Source organism: Sceloporus undulatus, chromosome 4 (assembly GCF_019175285.1).
Source record: "Sceloporus undulatus isolate JIND9_A2432 ecotype Alabama chromosome 4, SceUnd_v1.1, whole genome shotgun sequence".
Classification (NCBI taxonomy): domain Eukaryota; kingdom Metazoa; phylum Chordata; class Lepidosauria; order Squamata; family Phrynosomatidae; genus Sceloporus; species Sceloporus undulatus.
Window position 1 is genome coordinate 221,670,099 of NC_056525.1, and position 20,062 is coordinate 221,690,160.

At 37.6% G+C, this 20,062-nt stretch overlaps 1 protein-coding gene across 3 annotated transcripts in view; it reads left to right on the forward strand.

Annotated features, from left to right (window-relative positions):
• The window catches only part of VPS13B (vacuolar protein sorting 13 homolog B), a 485,868-nt gene that overhangs the window by 441,355 nt on the left and 24,451 nt on the right, over positions 1–20,062 (forward strand). For all 3 annotated transcript variants that reach the window (XM_042465697.1, XM_042465696.1, XM_042465698.1), the window contains 4 exons: positions 1,998–2,144; positions 3,191–3,477; positions 9,154–9,281; positions 9,606–9,805. In XM_042465697.1, the coding sequence (XP_042321631.1) occupies positions 1,998–2,144; positions 3,191–3,477; positions 9,154–9,281; positions 9,606–9,805 (762 nt within the window). The remainder of the gene's footprint in view (positions 1–1,997; positions 2,145–3,190; positions 3,478–9,153; positions 9,282–9,605; positions 9,806–20,062) is intronic.

Below are 20,062 nucleotides of genomic sequence, written 5' to 3' on the forward strand. Positions count from 1 at the left end.
TCTGATGTTCTTTTGTTGCCTGTTTATCGAACCATTTCCTGTATTGCTATGTATTGTATATGTATTATCCTACTTGAGAGTATGTATTTTCCCTGGATGAAGATTAACCTTCCTTTTTGAAGCCAAGCCCTCCCTCCAGTCCATCTGCCTTGGTCCAGGCCTCGGAGGTAGAGAGGAACTGCTAGACCTCTTACCCTTTCCCGCCACCACTCCCTTCTCCTTCTGTGTCATGTCTTTTTAGATTGTAAGCCCGAGGGCAGAGAACCGTCTAACTAAAAAGATTGCATGTACAGCGCTGTGTAAATTTACAGCGCTTCATAAATAAAGGTTAATAATAATAATAATAATAATAATAATAATAATAATAATAGGTGTGCCACAGAAATCACTTCAAATTGCAGTACAGTACTTTAACAGTTCCATTGCAACAAGATTTAGCAAGGGTAGTGATCTCACCCCTCTGAGCAGATTTTCTGGGGGATGCAGGATATCAGGGAAATTGACAAAATATAATTCCTGCTTTATCCATCATCAGAATTCCTCTCCTGCATTGAAAACTTCTGGAGAGAGAATGAGTCAGTCTATCCAGGATTTATTATAAGTTATTTTCCTAACAGACAAGGAGTCATAGAGTTGTTGTCAAGGAGACACTTCTTCCCAATCTATCTGGCATCATAGGTTATTTTGTGTGGCCATGCATGGTGCAGCTGCAATTTAGCCTTATGCTCCAGAAGCAGTAGTGTGGCTGTAGCATATGAAGGGGGTACATCAAAGTCACTAGTGTCAGTAACATGTGTAGAAGGATTATTCCACTGGTGACCCCTATCTATGCTACTGCCAGGAAAGATCTGAATTCCCCTGCTTCTAGGCAGAGATCAGATCTTTCATGTCCTCTGCATTGTTGATAGGCACACAAAATAATGCATGGAGCCATATCAAGAAGGAAAAGTATCCTTCATTCATACCCCAGTGGTAGCACAAGATCCTCAGCCCTGTGCTCTCTTCTGAATCTTATCAATTGCAAAAACACACTGTGCGGGAAAGAGTGAAAGAGGAAAGAGAATGATTGTCTTTCTCTGGGATTGCCAGGGGCAGATAGACCCTATATAACTGAGGAGATCAGTATAACTCAAACCTCTGTATAACTCTTGAGTTTTGTATGGTATACTAGGGATAGTAAGAGACAGTCTCCTTGAGACTTTGATTGAAGAAACACTGGCACTGCGAACTGAACCAGAATTACATAATTATAAAAGTCATTACAAAATGTGGTGAGGAAAACTAGTGCTTTCTCAGTGTCAGTTATCTCCTGCAGCCATGATGCAAAAGGAGTGCTGGAGTTTATCATATCTGCAGCAGAACAACTGGATCCATACTGGCTACATGTTTCTTGATGCATATATACTCCTTGGCCGCAGATGAAGTAGTCAAGTGGTTGCTCCCAATAAAATCCTGTTGATATAAGGTCATAAAGGCTGAAAGCTGGCAGCAATCATTTTAATTATATCTTTTTCTCATCTACCTTTTTTAGGAAATAATTTTTGTGCCTTATTAAAGCCTATACTGCCAACTCCACCAATACCTAGTTCTTGCTACACTTATTTTCTGCTGCACAAAATAGTTTCAGTTACAAATAAGAATAATGCTTACCATATTTCCACCCATGGGAACCTGAACCAGTGTAAATCATTTTCTCACTTACTTTGAGACAAAAGAGTAGTTATGAAGGAAGATGATGCGCTTCTATTGGTGCAGCTAAGTAGAGGCTGGTCCTGAAGACTAAGCTTCAAGCTATTTTGAAAAAGAAAGAGCTGTCGGATGAATAGGCTTTATAAGAAGGTAGTTGCAAGCAGAGGTTTTTTTCCCCTCTAAAGTACTTACACTAATGCACATGCAATCTTGCTATGTTATTTCCAGGGAGGGGGGAGGATTTATAAGCTTGCTATGTTGGAAAAATATGTTTGTTTATAATATTCTATTACTGCTTTATCTTGCAGTTGTGTCAGTTCTGCATTTCTTCCATTGTTCAGCGTGGTATTCAGATCCTGCAGATTGAGGACAAGAGTATCATTGTCAATAATACTCCATATCAAATCTATTATAAACCACAGCTATCAGTTATGAAGTCCCAGCTAACAGAGGAGGTAAAATATTAACAGTGTTTTTGTTTAATTTCTACAATGGGTAGAAAGTCATATTTATATAAAGTCTAAACTTCTCATTGAAAGAAAAACAATGGATCAGGAGTTAATAAAAGTCACCCACTTTAGGTTATTTTAATTGAAAACATAGATGTCACAGTACAGTCAACTCTGGTAATTAACGTATGATCTCTGCATAGTAGAAGATCTCAATACTTTATGGAATTAGTTGTGCCTGGTCCCCATCTGTTCAGAAGCTGAAGGCTGCTGCTGAAACAGAGGCAGCATAATATATAATAGCTGTTGAAACAGTTCTAAGAATTTTTTACCAAGTTCTCATATAGAAGAGGTACATCTGCTTGCAGGCTGAAATTGTTTACAGCACCTCAACTTAAAATCTGTAGGGTTATAAGTGCTTCAAAGCTATATGATCCTTGGGGGGGTCTTCAATGATGCCATCTATTCCTTCATTCTAGCAACAACAATAATTAAAAAAAAACCTTTAAAATAATCTTTAGATAAGTATGCACAGATACACTATAATTTTAATGTAAAACTGCAGCTTTATACATTTCCCTCAAAGGAATGTAAAGTTTGTACCTGAATATATTTTAAATCTATTTTTAATTTTTATTGAAGAAAGCTGCATCCGCACTGCAGAAACAATCCTGTTTGACACCACTTTATCTGCCATGGCTTAGTGCTATAGTATCCTGTAATTTGTTGTGGCACCAGAGCTTTAATATCATACAAAACTACAAATCCCAGAATTCCATTACACTGAGCCATAAGCAGTTAAAGTAGTGGAAACCTGGATGTTTTTCAGCTGTGCAGAGGCAGCTGATGAGATATCCATGGGTATCTCTCTGTTCTCCTTTGATCTGGCATATTAAGTAGCTGTGGCTATGATGTAGTTTTAGAAGATTTTAAATATGATTAACATACTCTGAATTATGCCTACTTCTCAATGAATTCTGCAGGAATTTAACCTTACATTAAGAAATTCAGGCAAATGACAGCTTGTACTCTCTTCCTTATTTTCTTTCCAGTTCTTACACGTTCCAGACAGTAGTACATTCAGCATCTGCTCAGCCATGGAGTCAGATACTGCCAAATCAAGTTCCATTCTTTTCTGGGACTTGATGCATGACATTAGCCAGTCTGTTTCTGATGTGCTCCCACTTCAAAAGTACATGTTGCTAAGCTTCAGACCTGGCACAAATGATCCCACCACCGTTCCATGCTGGAGCCCACCAGCTATCATTAAGCAGGAATTCCCAAGGCAGAGCATAGCCATACCTATCTGTGTTAGAGATGAACATGGATTTTCCACCAGGTATGTAGAATGTGTGTTAATGTTTGATGTTATAGGCTCTTTAATAAAAGTATGGATGTTCTGCCTGCGTGCAACAAATCCAGTTGTTCTGATTGCATCGCCTCTTCATTCAGTGCACATGATTTATTTTTTTCTACTATTATTGTTACTGTTGTTGTGTGCCTTCAAGTAGTTTCCAACTTACAGTGATCCTAAGGCAAACCTATCATGGGGTTTCTCTGGGGCTGAGAATGTGTATGACTCACAATTATATTTATTTATATTCCACTTTTTACCCAGTTCAAGACTCAAGGTGGCTTACAACATTTAAAACCATCTTAGATAAACAGACATAACATACAAACATTTTTAAAAAAGTATGGAATTAGTTAAAACCAGTTAAAAACATAAAGAGTTAGCCAAACAAGATTTATAATGTTTTGTGGGTTCTTCAAGAACATGGCCACATAACCTGAAAAACGCACAAAAAACTATGGATGCCAGCCATGAAAGCCTTCAATGTCACAAACAAGATTTGTTCAGAAGGGGCTTTCCATTGCCTTTGACTGCTTCAAATCCACACTCAGCCACTGAAATCCACTGGATGACCTTGAACAAATCACAATTTCTCTACCTCAAAGGAAGGCAAGAACAAACCATCTCTGAACAAATCATGCTGAGAAAACCCCATGATATGACCCCTTAGGGTTGCCATAAGTTGGAAATAACTTAAAGGCACACTAAACAAACCTGTAGTCCTCCAGATGCTCGACATCAGGTTTCAGTCTTCCTCACCATTGGCTATGCTAGCTACAGCTGCTGTGAGTTGAAGTCCAACATTTGGATGGCCAGGTAATTTCAATTCCATATATTTTTCAATATTCACTGTAACCGCCTACAAGACAGTGACTATAAATCATGTAAGCCAGAAGGCACAAGGGAGAGATTAGCCCATCATTCCTGAGAAACAATAGTTTTTCCTCCTGTATTCCCCAAGAGACAGGTGTTACAGTTTTTTTTAAATATTGTAAGCCTTGGGAGAAGGGTGGGATATAGTCGTAGCAGTAGATCACAAGTTGAACATGAGTCAACTGTGGAGTTTATCACACGGGAGGAATTTCTCTTAATTTCGAATGAAAAGAAAGTGGGGCCAGAACGCATTCACGTGAATTTGCTAGTTCTTATATATATATATATTACAGTTGTTGTTTTTTTAATTGAAAACAATTCTCTTTATTAATTTTTTACAATCACATCCATTCACAATTACGCTGATTTACACGATTTTATATAGTACAATGTAAATGATAACTTATAACATTTCCACCCGATGTTTTTGGCGTGAATTCTTCCTGTCTTCATAAAAAATAAAATTTCTTTGTGTTGATCTCCTGCTTTCTTACTGCTTCTTGCCTATAAACAATACACAATTCCTTTTTACAAATGGGGAGTTTTCAATCAAGTCAAAACATAACTTAACAAACTCAAGTAATGCCCCAAATCAAGTTACTTAACATTGTGCATAACTCTTTAAAATCCCCAAAGATATTTATCCAAATAATCCCGTTTAGAACTGTGATCATTTAATATCATATATCTGGGTTATTTTCATCCTGTGTAATCCACAAATTAGCTCCCATATCCTCCAGTTAATTACATTATCATATAATCCATCTTGCCAGGTTTTCATCCAGACCCCATCTTGTTTGTAGGAATACAGCTACCTGTTCCCATTCCTTATCAATATTCTTCTTCTTCTCATCACTCAGTTTACATGTAAGTAAATCCATTTGTCTTATATCATTTAGCTTTGTTAGCCAGTCCTCAATTTGCAATTTTTCTTCACTTTTCCAGTGTTTGGCCAGTATCAATCTAGCCAATGTTATCATATACAAAAAAAAACTTCCATACCCTCCTTTCATCCTCCGAATCCAAGTAGTAAGTCATATTTAGAAGATAAACTTCTGGTCTTTTCTTATATGTTATACCTAAGATTTTTTGCATTATAGAGTGAATTTCGTTCCAAAACTCTTTAACCTTTTCGCACTTCCACCACATGTGGATTGTTGTGCCCTTTTCTTCATGACATCTCCAGCAAAGATCACTATCTTTTTTAAACATCTTTTTTTTTCTAGCTGGGGTATAATACCACCTATTACTAACTTTTAGGAAGTTCTCTTTTAAGTCCTGACAGCTAGTAAAAGCTTTAGTTCTTTTCCACGCCAATTCCCAGGCGTCCAATGGTATTTCTCTCCCCAAATCCTTAGCCCAATCTATCATAAATTGTTTCACAGGTTCTTTTTCGTATTCCCTTTCCCTAAAAAAATTATAATATTTAGAGATTTTTTTTCCTCCATCATCAAAAATTATTTTATCTAAATTCGTCAGCTTTAAATCAATACCCGGAGTTTCCATATCTTCCACTAATCTTTTCTTAATTTGATAATATGTAAACCAGTTTACATATCTTCCTTCCATCTATATCTCTTCTCTGGTTTTTATTATTATATTTCGAGTTTCAGTAGATTTAATTAAATGTTCATACCTCAGCCAATCTTCGCCTGTATCCCATCTGTTTGCGAATGCTTCATGGGTAGATACCCATCCAGGCATTTTAAAATAGAATTTTCCCTTAACCACATTCCAAATTTCCATCAATGCTTTCCTGAAAGGATTATTTACAAAATCTTTATGAATAGCCATTTTCCTGTACCATAAATATCCGTGCCAGCCAAATCGTAAATTTTCACCTTCTAAATTTAATACATATTTATCTTTTAAAGTTATCCAATCTTCCAGCCATATCATACTACATGCCTAGTTCAGCAAATTTACGTGAATTCGAATTGCATTCAAACTGACTTCCCATTGCCCGCAATTGTGTGTGGTAGTCTATCATGCAATAACGTTAAACCCCATGATTGCATTTGGATTGCCATTGGATTATACTTCCAATTTCCCTTGTCTGATAACGTCCATTGTGATGCGGCAGCTAAAAAGGCCAATGCAATTTTAGGCTGCATCAATACTGTAAAAGTATAGTGTCTAGATCAAGAGAAGTAATAGTGCCACTGTATTCTGCTTTGGTCAGGCCCCACCTGGAATATTGTGTCCAGTTCTGGGCACCACAAGTCAAAAAGGATGTGGAGAAACTGGAGCGTGTCCAAAGGAGGGCGACTAAAATGGTGAAGGGTCTGGAAACCATGTCCTATGAGGAACAACTTAGGGAGCTGGGGACGTTTAGCCTGGAGAAAAGAAGGTTAAGAGGTGATATGATAGCCTTGTTTAAATATTTGAAGGGATGTCATATTGAGGAGGAAGCAAGCTTGTTTTCCGCTGCTCCAGAGAACAGAATCCGGAACAATGGATGCAAGCTACAGGAAAAGAGATTCCACCTCAACATTAGGAGGAACTTCCTGACAGTAAGGGCTGTTCGACAATGGAACAAACTCCCTCGGAGTGTAGCAGAGTCTCCTCCTTTGGAGGTCTTTAAGCAGAGGCTGGATGGCCATCTGTCGGGGATGCTTTGATTGAGATTTCCTGCATGGCAGGGGGTTGGACTGGATGGCCCTTGTGGTCTCTTCCAACTCTACGATTCCACGATTCTCTGATTTTAGTAATAAATAATAATATCCCCTATGCTCCTCTGCAATTTTAAAATAAGTGGATTTTGATTGCTCTTTCAGTATGCCATGTACAAACGACAGAAGCAATTGGAGATCTTACTGATGGCTCTCCCTTTGGTAATTCAATCCAGTCAGAACCTGAGCATCTAGAATAAACACTATTATGGCTTTTGGTTTGAGCCAACAGCAATTGGCCTAGAAGATAATTAGTTACAAATTCAGCACTAGATAAGGGAATGGTTCATGCTCTGTCTTACAAAAGAAATTATACAAACTAAAATTTCTTCATCTTTAATGTGCGACAGGATTCTTTGTTGTTCATGAGATTTTTATAACCAAATTCCACATTGCACAAACACACAAAAATCTGTTTTCAGACATGAAGGAATGGCATTCTTAATGTTTGCATTTGTTTCATATTAAAAAAGCACATCTTCCACAATTATGCTTTTCATTCTTTATGTGGCAGGTATAAAATGATAAGAAAATTTATTTTGTTCTCCATCCAAATAGCTTGAGATTTTCATAAACTCAGTTACTTTGTGAACAATTATATTTTCATAATCTGTTTTTCTGCATGTCTGTCCAATTCAACTGTTAGCGAAACCTCTAACTTGTTAATTATCTAAAATATGAAAAAGAGAGGACATAAAAAGAAGGGGAGAAAAATGTAAGTCGGGAAACTCAGTGATCTTGGGAATAGAAGGGAAAACTTTCCAAGTTTGAAAGTTTGCTCTATAAGCAAGATTGCATTTCTCTCTTTGAAAATGAGCCACTTTATGCAGTAAAAATTCCATTGTTGAGTAGAGAACTTGCTTTCCATTTTCTGGCCCCAAAATTAATTTTGTTCTTACTGCTGAATGCAGATATAAATAAGGAGCTATATAAAGCTCACTCAGCTCTGAACCAACCATATGGTATTGCCCTTGTTGTGAGCTGTGTGGGAGATGCTTTAAAGACAACCTGTTTCAAACTCTGAGTATTGAAGGAGGGAATGCTTTATATCATTTCAATCACTCAGCAGTGACACTTCTGGATGATTTATGAACAATGTGGCTGGGCTCAAAGAGATTCCTGTATAGGTCTTGAAGAAAAAGATGTTGATGCAATACTGTGATCCTAACAGTTAAACAAGAGAAGGGGAAAGTAGTAAAATTTTGAGAAAATATTCCTTCCTCCAAACTGATATATTTTTATCATATTATTTTATTATCTTTATATATTCTAGACAAATCACTTTAATGCACTCAGTATAAACAGGAAAGTAAAAATTCTCTGCAAACAGAAATATACTCACATCTGTGGGAGTGTTGATTGAAGATAATCCTGTTAAAGGGTGTGCTGCTTGATATGCAGTTTCTGTCTGTCACTTTTTTGGGCTCATTGGCGGACTGTTGCTATTCTACATTTTTTTTGTGCCAGCAATGTGCTAGGTGCTGTATAATTCTATTGAGCATGCAAGTTAATTTCCTATGTAAATTTTATCTTTCACTGCATATAGTGCTATTTTATACAGTACATACTTAATGAGAGTTGTTCATTTACAATATTGTCCCTTCAAAGCTTCATCCCAGGTTTAACATTTCCATACTGATTCTATCCATGTTATACACTGTCTTTATGCCAAATGCTTTCTAGAGATAATCTAATACTGTGTATGTTAAATAGTTTCATGGCCCTCATTTATTCATTCCTACACACACTTTAATCCTGCAAACTTTTTTCAGCAATAAATAGCTAAAACTCATCCTGCACAGATCTATGAAAGCTGAGGCAACCACTTAATATATACATTCTTGTGCATTTGTGCACATGGTTATTTTTCTCATATGATGTCTGATCGCTTGCTTCTCTTCCTTTCCTTTGTAAAATTCTCAATGGTAGACACACTGTCACATTTTTAAAGGTGGCAGTTATTCATGAGATCCTATTTGAGAGAGAGAGAGAGAGAGAGAATGAAAAATTTCCCAAAGTTATTATTTTAAAACATTATTAGGTTGGTATGGAGTTTGTAATAGCAAATGAAGCCTGTGTAAAGATGCATGTAATATTACAATCTTGTTCACTTTAGAGCTATAGCACTGACTTATCAGGAACATCTTGGAGTGACATACTTAACTCTGTCAGAAGATCCTAGTCCTCGCATAATTATCCACAACAGGTGTCCTGTCTCAATGCTTATCAAAGAAAACTTCAAAGGTATGACATTTATACTGCTACAGAATAATGTTTTAAGTCTATGAATGAAACAGTTTGCTTTCTCCTCTTATACTCTTTGTTTCAGTAAATTTATTGATAATTTTCAAAATTAAGGAGAAGGTACATTTGTGTGGATGATGCCAAGAAAAGAAGCTCTGTAGAATAGAGAAAAAGAGCTCTGTAATAATTATGTGTGCTGATAATATATCAGGCAAACTCCATTAGAGGCTAGCATGCATGTGTGTGTGGAGATAACATGGAACTGTGCCATAAGTACAAACATCTTCCTTTAAAGAGACTATTTGACCTTTTATTATATTCCAGACACACCAAAGTTTGATGTTTACTGCAAGCATGTTCCAGCTGAAAGCTCAGTACACCATGAGCTTTATCATCAAGTTTCCAGCTATCCAGATTGCAAAACCAAGGATTTGGTGCCCAGCATTGTTTTGAAAGTTCTCTCCTCAGAAGAATTAACAAATGAATGGAGTGATTTTGTGGACATTAATAACCAAGGCACCCAAGTTAGTATTTTGTTTTTAATTTTAAATTTGTAGAATAAAATACTAAGGTATTGGAAGACTTCTGTATAACTACCTTAGATATAACCTTCATTTCAGTAGCACGAGCTCGAACAAAAGGAGACACTGATATATACTGTATTTGACATCCACATCTTAAACATGGAGCTTAATTAAATGTGTTTTAGAATTAGAATTCAAAGGCAAGTCATAATGAATTCACTGAGAAATTTTCCTTTGCAACACCTATTGAAAGTATCAGAAAGTGCACACACAGTGTGTTTGGGGAACTTCCTCTTCATTTCTGTGGTAGAAAAAAGAAGAAGAATTCTCATTTGCCCATTCCATGTGGTCTTATTTCTAGACAGGAGCACAATTGTTACTCTTAATTCTTGAACCAGAGAGATTCTTGTCCAATTGGTTTTCCTCCTTTTGTAAGAAGTCTGTAAATTATCTTTCTCTTTATTGTTATGCCAACTGCCCGAAAAATATTTTGCCATCTATGAATGAATGAATGAATGAGATTTTATTTATATACCATCATTCCTTCGATCACAGCGGTTTACAAGATAATAATGAAATACAATACAGCACAAAACAGAATTAGAATAAAAATTAAACCACGAAAATCCCCCATATTAAACTGTATAATAGAGTACATCATTAAAAATCAATCATTCATACCTAATAATTAAAAACAGTTAAAATCAATAAACAATCTAATAAAACAACACACAATACACAGGAGAAGATGACAGTCAGGACATGTGGGGGAAGGCTTGGCGGAATAAGTGAGTCTTGAGGTTTTTCTTAAATGACTCCAGGGAGGGGGTTGAGCGGAGCTCATCAGGGAGAGAGTTCCAAGACTGCGGGGTCACCGCAGAGAAAGCCCTTTGCGCAGTCACTACGTATCTCATCTTTGGAACTTTCAAAAGTTTTTTCCCACCTGACCTGAGAGTGCGGGGCGGATTGTATGGGGAAAGGCGGTCCTCCAAGTACTCTAAAAGGTCATTAGCACAATTGCAAGTGGCACAGATTTCTTGTTTTAAATAAAATTGGGAATTCATATCATCCTTGGGCCAATTCATCATCTCAGGCCAGTTGTGTCTTTGTAATGAAGAGAAATATGCTTCTTAGTATAAAACAAATTGTATGTTTTGCATATCTTCAGTATTAGTGAAGAGTTTTATTTCCCCCCGCATAAGGGGAATTCTGCTTATGCTTATGCCCCATTGGAAACAATGGGTTATGTGCTCGCAATTGCCGCATGGCTTCATCACAAGCTTGAAGCCATGTATGGTGCACCCGCGCATGGCACGGGCACACTGTAACCTGCATACTGTAATATTTTCGTAATTCACAAATATACGTGCATTTTCCATTACAGTGGAAGATTTGCTGTGTATCTGGGAACAAATAATCACTACAAATTGATGCTACCTTTGAATAATTAAAATGCATAAACTCTTTCATACCTATTAATTAGCTTTAGTCACAGAGTAACAACATCAGGCAGCAGATGATGGAGTAAGATTGTTTTCTGTCAGCATCAACATAGCTACCCAAAGTAGGAATGCCAGGGTAGGTGGGGAAAAGTGTCATTTTGACCCTTTATTTCAAGGGCAAAAGTGTTTAAGGTACATAATAGATCTTTACAAAATGGATTGTGATAATTCTAAATAATTTGAAATAATTTGTTACTGTTTATGGCATATTGGAATGGTAGAGCAGTCTGACAGGGACAGTCCCACAGTTTAGATGGCTGGGGGATTGCACACTGATTTCACAGCCCCACTTTTGATGATCAGTCCTCCTTACTAACACCTAATGTATAGCCCTGCTCCCAGCTAGAGTCTCTGTTTGTCTATTTTTTATTTTATTACTGAATATTTATTTATTTATTTATTTCAAAGATTTATATCCCACCTTTCTTCCACAATGGGATTCATCGTATTATGTGCATGTGCAGAAGATGCAGTGGCCAGGCTGTAGGGAGGGAGCCAAGAAAACATTCAGAGAGCATTGGCAACAGCCACTCTCTCTTTCTCTTTATGATATAAAGGCATAAATGCCACCACCACTAGAATGTGGTCAAAAGGGAGAGGCTAGAGCTAGCTCAATGGCAAGTCAAATAACCAACTGTCTTCCCATTCCCCTTCTTTTCTTCTCTAGCAAAAGTTTCCCACTATACAAAAGACAGCGGCAACTCATTCTCCCGGAAAAATAGTGTTTGTTTCTGTCGGAGAAAACATGGATAATTGTGGAGGTAGTGCAAGTGTAGGAGACTTGGAAAGCAGCATGGTGGAGAGAAAAATGGGGTGGTGAAAAGTAGCAAGAAGGACTAGAGAGTAGACTGGGAAGTGATAGAGAGGTGGGGCAGATAGGGAAATACTGTGTGTGGCTGTGTTTTTACAAGGAGGCTGTATACTGTATGTGAATAGTTGGGGCAGCATGTCTGTGAGTGCATATGCATGAATGCATGTGGGTGAATGGAAAAAGCTGTATATACATGTGTATGTTTTCATATATGTATGCACATGCATGTGGGTGAACTGTTTGTGCAGCTAGTCATGGCTCTAAAACTTCACAAAATACAAGCTTCTGCACCTGAATATTTTCATGTCTCTGAGGCTCCCAATTAACTATGCATAGTTGTGAAGACACACCCAACTAAAGGTGGTGGCAGGTTTGGGTGTGCAATGCCAGTACCCTGGTGAGATCAAACTCTTCTACCCAAAAAAGGCTCTGAAGCTGAATGTCAAGTTCAAAAGGGGGGAAATTTAATTTAAAGGACAAAAATAAAGAGTTTTCTCCTCCCCAGCTCTAAATAAAGGATACTTTACAGTTTCAGCAATCTTCAGGGTGTCATCTTTCTGGGTCTGATGTTGGTTTGCTCTCCTCACTCAATGGAGCTGGTATAGGGTCTTTCAGCTCCTGAACTCCTTTATTTTCTTGCTGATGGTAACTAAATTGGCTAAAGTGTAAGAAATGCCCTTTCCGGCTGTCTGGGCCTGTTTGGCACCAAAAAAAGACAGCTCTCTGCCTGCTCACAGCAAAGACTGCTCCAAACTAAAAGCTTCCAGCCAGCTACAACAGAGTATGCTGGGAAAGGGCAAACCAAACCTGGAAATAATGCAGGGGATCCTACAGCTCCTCCCACAACTAATACAAAGAACTTTCCTACACTAAAATAATCTATGGCCTGAACCAAAATGAAAGAAAATGCAGGGGAAAGTTTCAATCAGTCCTGGCAGGACATCACAATAGTGTTACATTTCAAGAATATTTATAGTCTTGATCAAAAGCAATGAGTTAGAATAAGGTGGTCATATTAAGACAGAGATGAATGGAGCAGGCTACCCATTCTTACTTTTGAATAGTCCAGTACTTTTTACTTGGTTTTTTTTCATTATACCTTTCTGGAGTTTCTTTAGTATTTTGGCTTAACCTCATTATTGTCCTTTATGGATTTTTTTTCATTTGAGCCATTAAGAAGCATATCTAATGTTAAATTATGTTTTGGGGAGGAAAGGAAAAAATGAGCTCTTGTCAATCCCCTCCTTCTAATGTTTGACTCATACCCTCTAGTATTTCTATACCTAATTTTTTAATATGAAAAGACCTCAGCTGCTTGTAGACCAAAGCCCTTGAGAAAATGAGTGAAAACTATGAAGAATCAAACTGTCCTGAGGTATCATTTATACTTTCCATTTGACTTTAGTGGTTATTATGCTTTTTCTAGGCTTATGATTATTTTCCATTTATGGCCACCCTATGATGAGAGACCTCCATGAGCTCAGGCATCTCATGCTCTGTTTGTATCTTGAAAATTCAGACTTGCATTATGGAATCACTCCATCTTTTATGGGGTCCTCCTCTTTTCCTGCTGCCTTTCACTTTATGAGGATTATCATCTTTTACAGTGAGTCGTGTCATCCCATTATATCTTCAAAATATAATGGTTTCAGTTTAATCATTTTGGCTTCTAATCAGAGTTCAGACTTAATTTGTTCTTGTTTGCCTTCAAATCATTTCCAGCTTATTGAAACCCTAAGACTATCATGGGGTTTTCTTGTCAAGATATAGAATCATAGAATTGGAAGAGACCACAAGGGCTATCCAGTCCAACCCCCTGCCATGCAGGAACTCCTAATCTAAGCATCTCCGACAGATGGCTATCCAGCCTCTGTTTAAAGACCTCCAAGGAAGGAGACTCCACTACACTCCGGGGGAGTTTGTTCCACTGTCGAACAGCCCTTACTCTCACGAAGTTCCTCCTAATGTTGATGTGGAATCTCTCTTCCTGGAGCTTGCATCCATTGTTCCGGGTCCTGTTCTCTGGAGCAGCAGAAAACAAGCTTGCTCCCTCTTCAATATGACATCCCTTTAAGTATTTAAACAGGGCTATCACATCACCTCTTAACCTTCTCTTCTCCAGGCTGAACAGCCCCAGCTCCCTAAGTCATTCCTCATAGGAAATGGTTTCCAGACCCTTCACCATTTTAGTCACCCTCCTTTGGACACGCTCCAGTTTCTCCACATCCTTTTTGACTTGTGGTGCCCAGAACTGGACACAATGTTCCAGGTGAGGCCTGACCAGAGCAGAATAGAGTGGCACTATTACTTCCCTTGATCTAGACACTATAGTTCTATTGATGCAGCCTAAAATCACATTGGCCTTGTTAGCTGCCGCATTGCACTGTTGACTCATGTTCAGTTGAGGGGTTTTTGTTTTTGCCTTCTGCTCAAGCTAATAGAATGTGACTTCCCAGAGTCACCCAATGGGTTTCTGTGGCCAAGTGGGGATTCCAGTCCTGGTCTCCAGAGTCGTAATCTTGACACTCAAACCACTACACCATGTTGGCTCTCAATTGCTCTGGGAGCCATTTATTTATCCTTTTGGCACTCCACCATAACCATAGAACTCTCCTTCAGCACCACGTTTCAGACAAGTTTATTTTCTTCCTCACCTTTCTTCAATGTCCAGATTTCACAACCTTACATAGAAAACGGGAATATGTTGGCATGAATTATTTTGACACTTGATATTTAATGATATATCTTTAGATTTGAGGATCTTATCTAGTTCCTTCATAGGTGCCCTTCCCAGTTCTTCTGTTTTGACTACAGTCTTCATTCTGACTGATGACTCAGGTCCAAAACACACTGCAGAAATAATCCAGTTTGAGACCATTTTAACTGCCCTGGCTCAGTGCAAGGGAATTCTTGGAACTGTTCTTTTGTGAGACATTTAGCCTTCTCTGTCAGAGAGTTCTGATGCCACAGTAAACTACACTTCCCAGGATTCCCTAGCACTGAGCCAGGATGGTTAAAGCAGTCTCAAACTAGATCATTTCTGCAGTATATTTTGGACCTCAATCAAGGTACAGAAAATCTTTTAATTACTTCCATGTTTTCATCACAGCACTCTAAAATTATGTAAATCATCTGTCGTCAGTGTTTTTGTTTTCTTGATATTCATCTGTAACCCTGCTTTTGAACTTATTTCCTTAACTTTCAGCAGTAGTGATCATAAGTCGATTGGAATTTTTTGCTAGTAGCATGGTATTATGTATGGATCTCAATTTTTTAATCTGTTCTCACTTCCTTCCTCCAAATCTAATCCTGCTTTCTGTATGGTACATTCTGTGTATAAATTAAGGAGATAGAGGGATAGAATTCAGTCTTGTCTGATCCCCTTGCAAATTGGAAACCATTCTGTTCTTCCATATTCTGTCCTTACAGTGACACTCATCCAGTGTGTAGGGTATGCATCAGAACCATCTCATGTTATGGCACAGCCATGTTTGTTAGAGCAATTTTGCTAAATCTATAATGCATAGGGTTAACGATAACTACATAACTGGTGTGTGGAGAAAGCTGTTGATGCATTCCATTCAGTATGTTTAGCAGACCTGTCAAATAAAAGTCTCCCCCCCCCCCAATAAGATAGTTGCATTCTTTGGCAGATGACTTGGATGATTAACACTGAATATCAGCATAGATCCTAGTTAATTAATCTTAATATTTGCAATATATCCAAGTTAATTTAACTAAAATATATGTGAGTGACTGAATATGATGTGCTTGTGTGTGAGAGGGAGATTACAGCATTTAATTCTTAGAGATTACTTAAGTATACTTAAACTTTTCAGAGGAGAAAAAGAGTAGAGGGCTAGATTAGTGGTTCTCAAACTATGGGGTGAACCCCTGGGGGGACATGAGAGTTGCTCAAGGGCGCACAAGGCTTGGAGGGCCTGATCCCCTCTCCTCCTCTTTTTCCAAAACTTCTTATGTATAAAATTTACACATACATTGAGTTAAATATTGAATTTACTTAAAGCTATTCTAATTTGAACAACATTATTTCTTTATAAAATGTTAAAACATAAATATACATGAATGTGCCAATGAAAGTATGCACACTAAATAAACAAAATATTTTTATTAATATACTATCTCAAGTGGAGGTGTGTGATATTCAAATATAGATGTAAAGCGTAGTTCAAGTGAAAAAGTTGGAGTCCCACTGTGCTTGACGTAGTTGGTTTCTCTGGGGAGTCTGTGCTTCATACCCCCAGTTCCAGTAGTGCCACTATAATCTGACACTGTATTGTTATTATTTGCATATGGCAACATATGTGTTTGATAGGGTGCTTGGTGCTTGACAGTGTAATTTGGGAAGTTCCTGAACTACAGAACTTCTAATATACATATTGGTAGCAGAAAGACAAAAAGATAGTAAGCAAACAGAGAGGTAAGGTTAACAGACAAGGTAGTTTAGATGGCAAATACAACATTAACAGAAGATATTAATATGTAAATGATTATATGTGATTATAAATGATATAACTTTCATGCCTAAAAGAAAAACAAAACGAAATAAGTAGAAGTTGTATAGGAGCCAAATTAAATGCAACTCTGATCTTGGCCACCATAAAGCCACCAAAAACCAAAAGTTTCTGTCTCTTTCCATAATGCCAAGAAAAGTTTTCCCTCCTCCCCTAAGGCAACAGGAAATGGCACATGATGTGACTCCATACCTTTCCCTTATTAAATGGGGAAAGTAATATTGACTTTTTCATTATTGTATGCTAAAGCTTAAAGACCTGTGCAGTGTATTGACTACAAGCTTATCTGCCAAAAAGAATGTGGTCCTTTAAAAAACTGAATGTTGGAATGGAATAAATTATGCAAAGAAAGCAAATAATAATTTATCAGAACTTGTTTGTTTCCTTCGCACCAGAATTTGATTGCTGTAAATGTTGTTCTACAGCACACAGTGTTGATCTCACAGGATCATGAACCACTTACTCTTTCAGTCCAGCTGTGAATTTAAGCTAAGTGTTCTTTCTTCCATTTGTAAGAAAGCTCTATAAGTATTTACTGAAATTCACATCTGACATCCGCTATCAGAGCCAGTTTTGGCTCAGATTCCAAAACGATTTGATTGAAGTTTTCAGAAACATGCAGGAGTTGCGAAGGCAAAAAGCATTTTCCACCATGCGAGATTAAAAGGATACTTGGTGAAAGGGAATGTCTGTTAATGTAAAGGAACTAAATAGGAATACTTCCTCTGCTATGTTTATTTGACCTGTGGAATTAATTGCCATCAGGAAATCTTCAAAGAAATAATTTAGCAATATGTTATTTCATGTATCAGAGCAGCGCTATGGCCACTAATAACATTTCTAAGCCAAGATAAGGGTAGTCCGGAAACAAAAAAGAATAATGTATCCAGCTTTTAATAACAGAACTGCCTTTGGAAAATACTATTTTTCCACACTGTTCAGTTAGTGAATGCCATTGTTATTCTTCTGATTCAAAGCAAATGTGCATGGGTCATAAGTATAGAAAAATGAGCCAGACCAGTGGCATGATGATGCTTTTAGAATAAAGAATGAAGATCTCCTTCTGGACTAGTCCAGGAAGTCTGGCACCAGCTACTTTACTCTTTACCATGGTTGGGAATCAGACAGCTCTCCAGATAATGTTAGATTGTAAATCCCAGCAACCTTAGCCTGTATGCCAATGATAAAAGATGCTGGGAGTTGCAGTCACACATCATCAGGAGGACCACATGATTCCAACCCCTGATGTTTGCCAACAGTTGGATAGGAATGAGGAACCTCTCAGGGTCAGAGATCTGCTTTGCCATTACTCTCAATCCCCCAGGGCCAATATATCACCATCACGGCCAGTGTTGCACTATACTTCCAAAACTGAGAGGTACAACCCCAAAAATAAACGCTTTAAGTTAATGCATTCGGGGAGTGTGCACCTTTTTATGAAGCATGCTCACATGTCTGGTACATTTCCATCTTCACAACAAGGCCCGTGCTCACTGTGAACTTACCTGTCATGTTCATCATATCATTTCCTCTCAAGTACAAGATTTTCCTTTAAAAACAAAACCCAGAATGGGAAATACAGCATAGCTGTAGGGGGACTTCAGCCACCACTCCATCCCTGGCTGCAATCCAGTACAGATTAAAAGCCCTTCCCCTGCAGTTTGCTTCTTTTAAAGGCTCTAATAAAAGCACATGGCTACTTTCTTCCTCATGCAAAATACAAGTGTGGGGCCACAATCTGGATTGGGCTACCTCTTTGGTTTATTTCTGCAAGACAAATCTTGTATTTGAAGACAAATTAGTGTTGCATGTAGTTTGGCCTTTAATGAAAACTGGGACCAATGACTTACTGCCATTGTTGCATTTAGGTTTTGGCATTTCTTTAGAGATCTTCTGTTTGCATAAGTGACCCTGGTTAGCTTGTGTGTTCAACCTGCACTTGTATATAGCTACAAAACATCCCCTCCACATGCTGCTGTTTGATTTCTTGTTCCACAAAAACAAATGTTACAATTTGACTATGGAAAAAGTAAACCAGGCTACAGCTATAACAACATTCCAAGTTGTTAAGTTTATTAACTTAAAACCAAGAGCCATCCTTAAAACGGCATGTCTTACAAACTACTGTGTGTTACATAATGTTCTCGCGATTGATCTGTCAACAGTTGGCCTTTCCATTCAGTAAAGATACCTACTGAGTTTCCTGAGTGTTTTAAGTTTGTTTTTTCTCAGCAAACTCTCTCGCATTTGAGCTTCAAATTAGTTTCATGCAAAGGTTTTCCATGGATAAAATAATATTCTCCAATTCCCTTGAAATAAATACTGGTGCTTATAGCAAGTAATTCTCTCCATTCAACTTTTACTGAAGTTTTCCTTGTGATACAGATTTTTTCTTGCAAGCCATTAATTGGTTTTATTTCTCAAAAGTTGTGCTACAAAAAACTGGAAAGTGTTCTTAATTTAATGTTGTCTCTTTGTAATTTCCTGAAAAAACAAGCCTTTTTCTGAGCATTAATCCTGAAAAACCATACTTTTTTTTCATTTTAATTTTTGAATTTTAGTCATACATTAATTGTAATTACTAACCACCATGCTCTTTGTCCTTGTTTACAACAAAGTTCACTTATCAGTTACCATATGCATAGTAAAATCAGTATGCAAAGATATCTTTTAGCACTTTTTAGACTGGCTGAGTGAAAGAAGTTGTAGATTTGTAGTCTTGGTCTACTTCCTTAGATAGCAAAAAGAGTTAGAGTTCAAAGTCTGTTCTTCCACAGCATTAGATGAGATAAGTGTGGACAAAACTTGGGGTATTTGGAAACACATTGCAGTCTTTCTTTCCAAAGCAGCATCAGTAGCCCTAAAAATATTCTAGGATAGATTATTGCTTCATTTATAAATATGGCGCTCCCTAAACTGAAGTGTCTTCTTTCATTTTATATTTGTTTTCTTGAAGAAACTTTACTAAATCACAGAATAGAAAGAAATTCTCAGTATTACATTTTCACAAAAGAAGCTATTAACACAGTTATGGAATTACTGGTGTGTGTAATTTGACAAGAAATAAGGGAATGCAGAGTCAAGTATGCCAAAAGGTGTGGAGGGAGAGAGAAAAATTCAGACAAGTTTGTGTAGAAGTTATTGGCCCAAATGCACTGTCTGTTTTCCTCCAAACATACATTCTTAGGGCCAACTATTGCTTCTGGTTTTTTACATGCTTCCTTAGCGATCCTGTTTATACAAGATGTTCTTCCAGGACTGTTCCTCTTGACATCTTTTTCAGATTTATCATTCTGTTTGTTTCTTCAGCTGTTTACATCACAGTCTAAAATTCAGCATCTTATGGACAAACAGCTTTATGTTGTTGAGGGGGGGGCATCACTGTAATGCCACAGTTGGTGGCATTCTG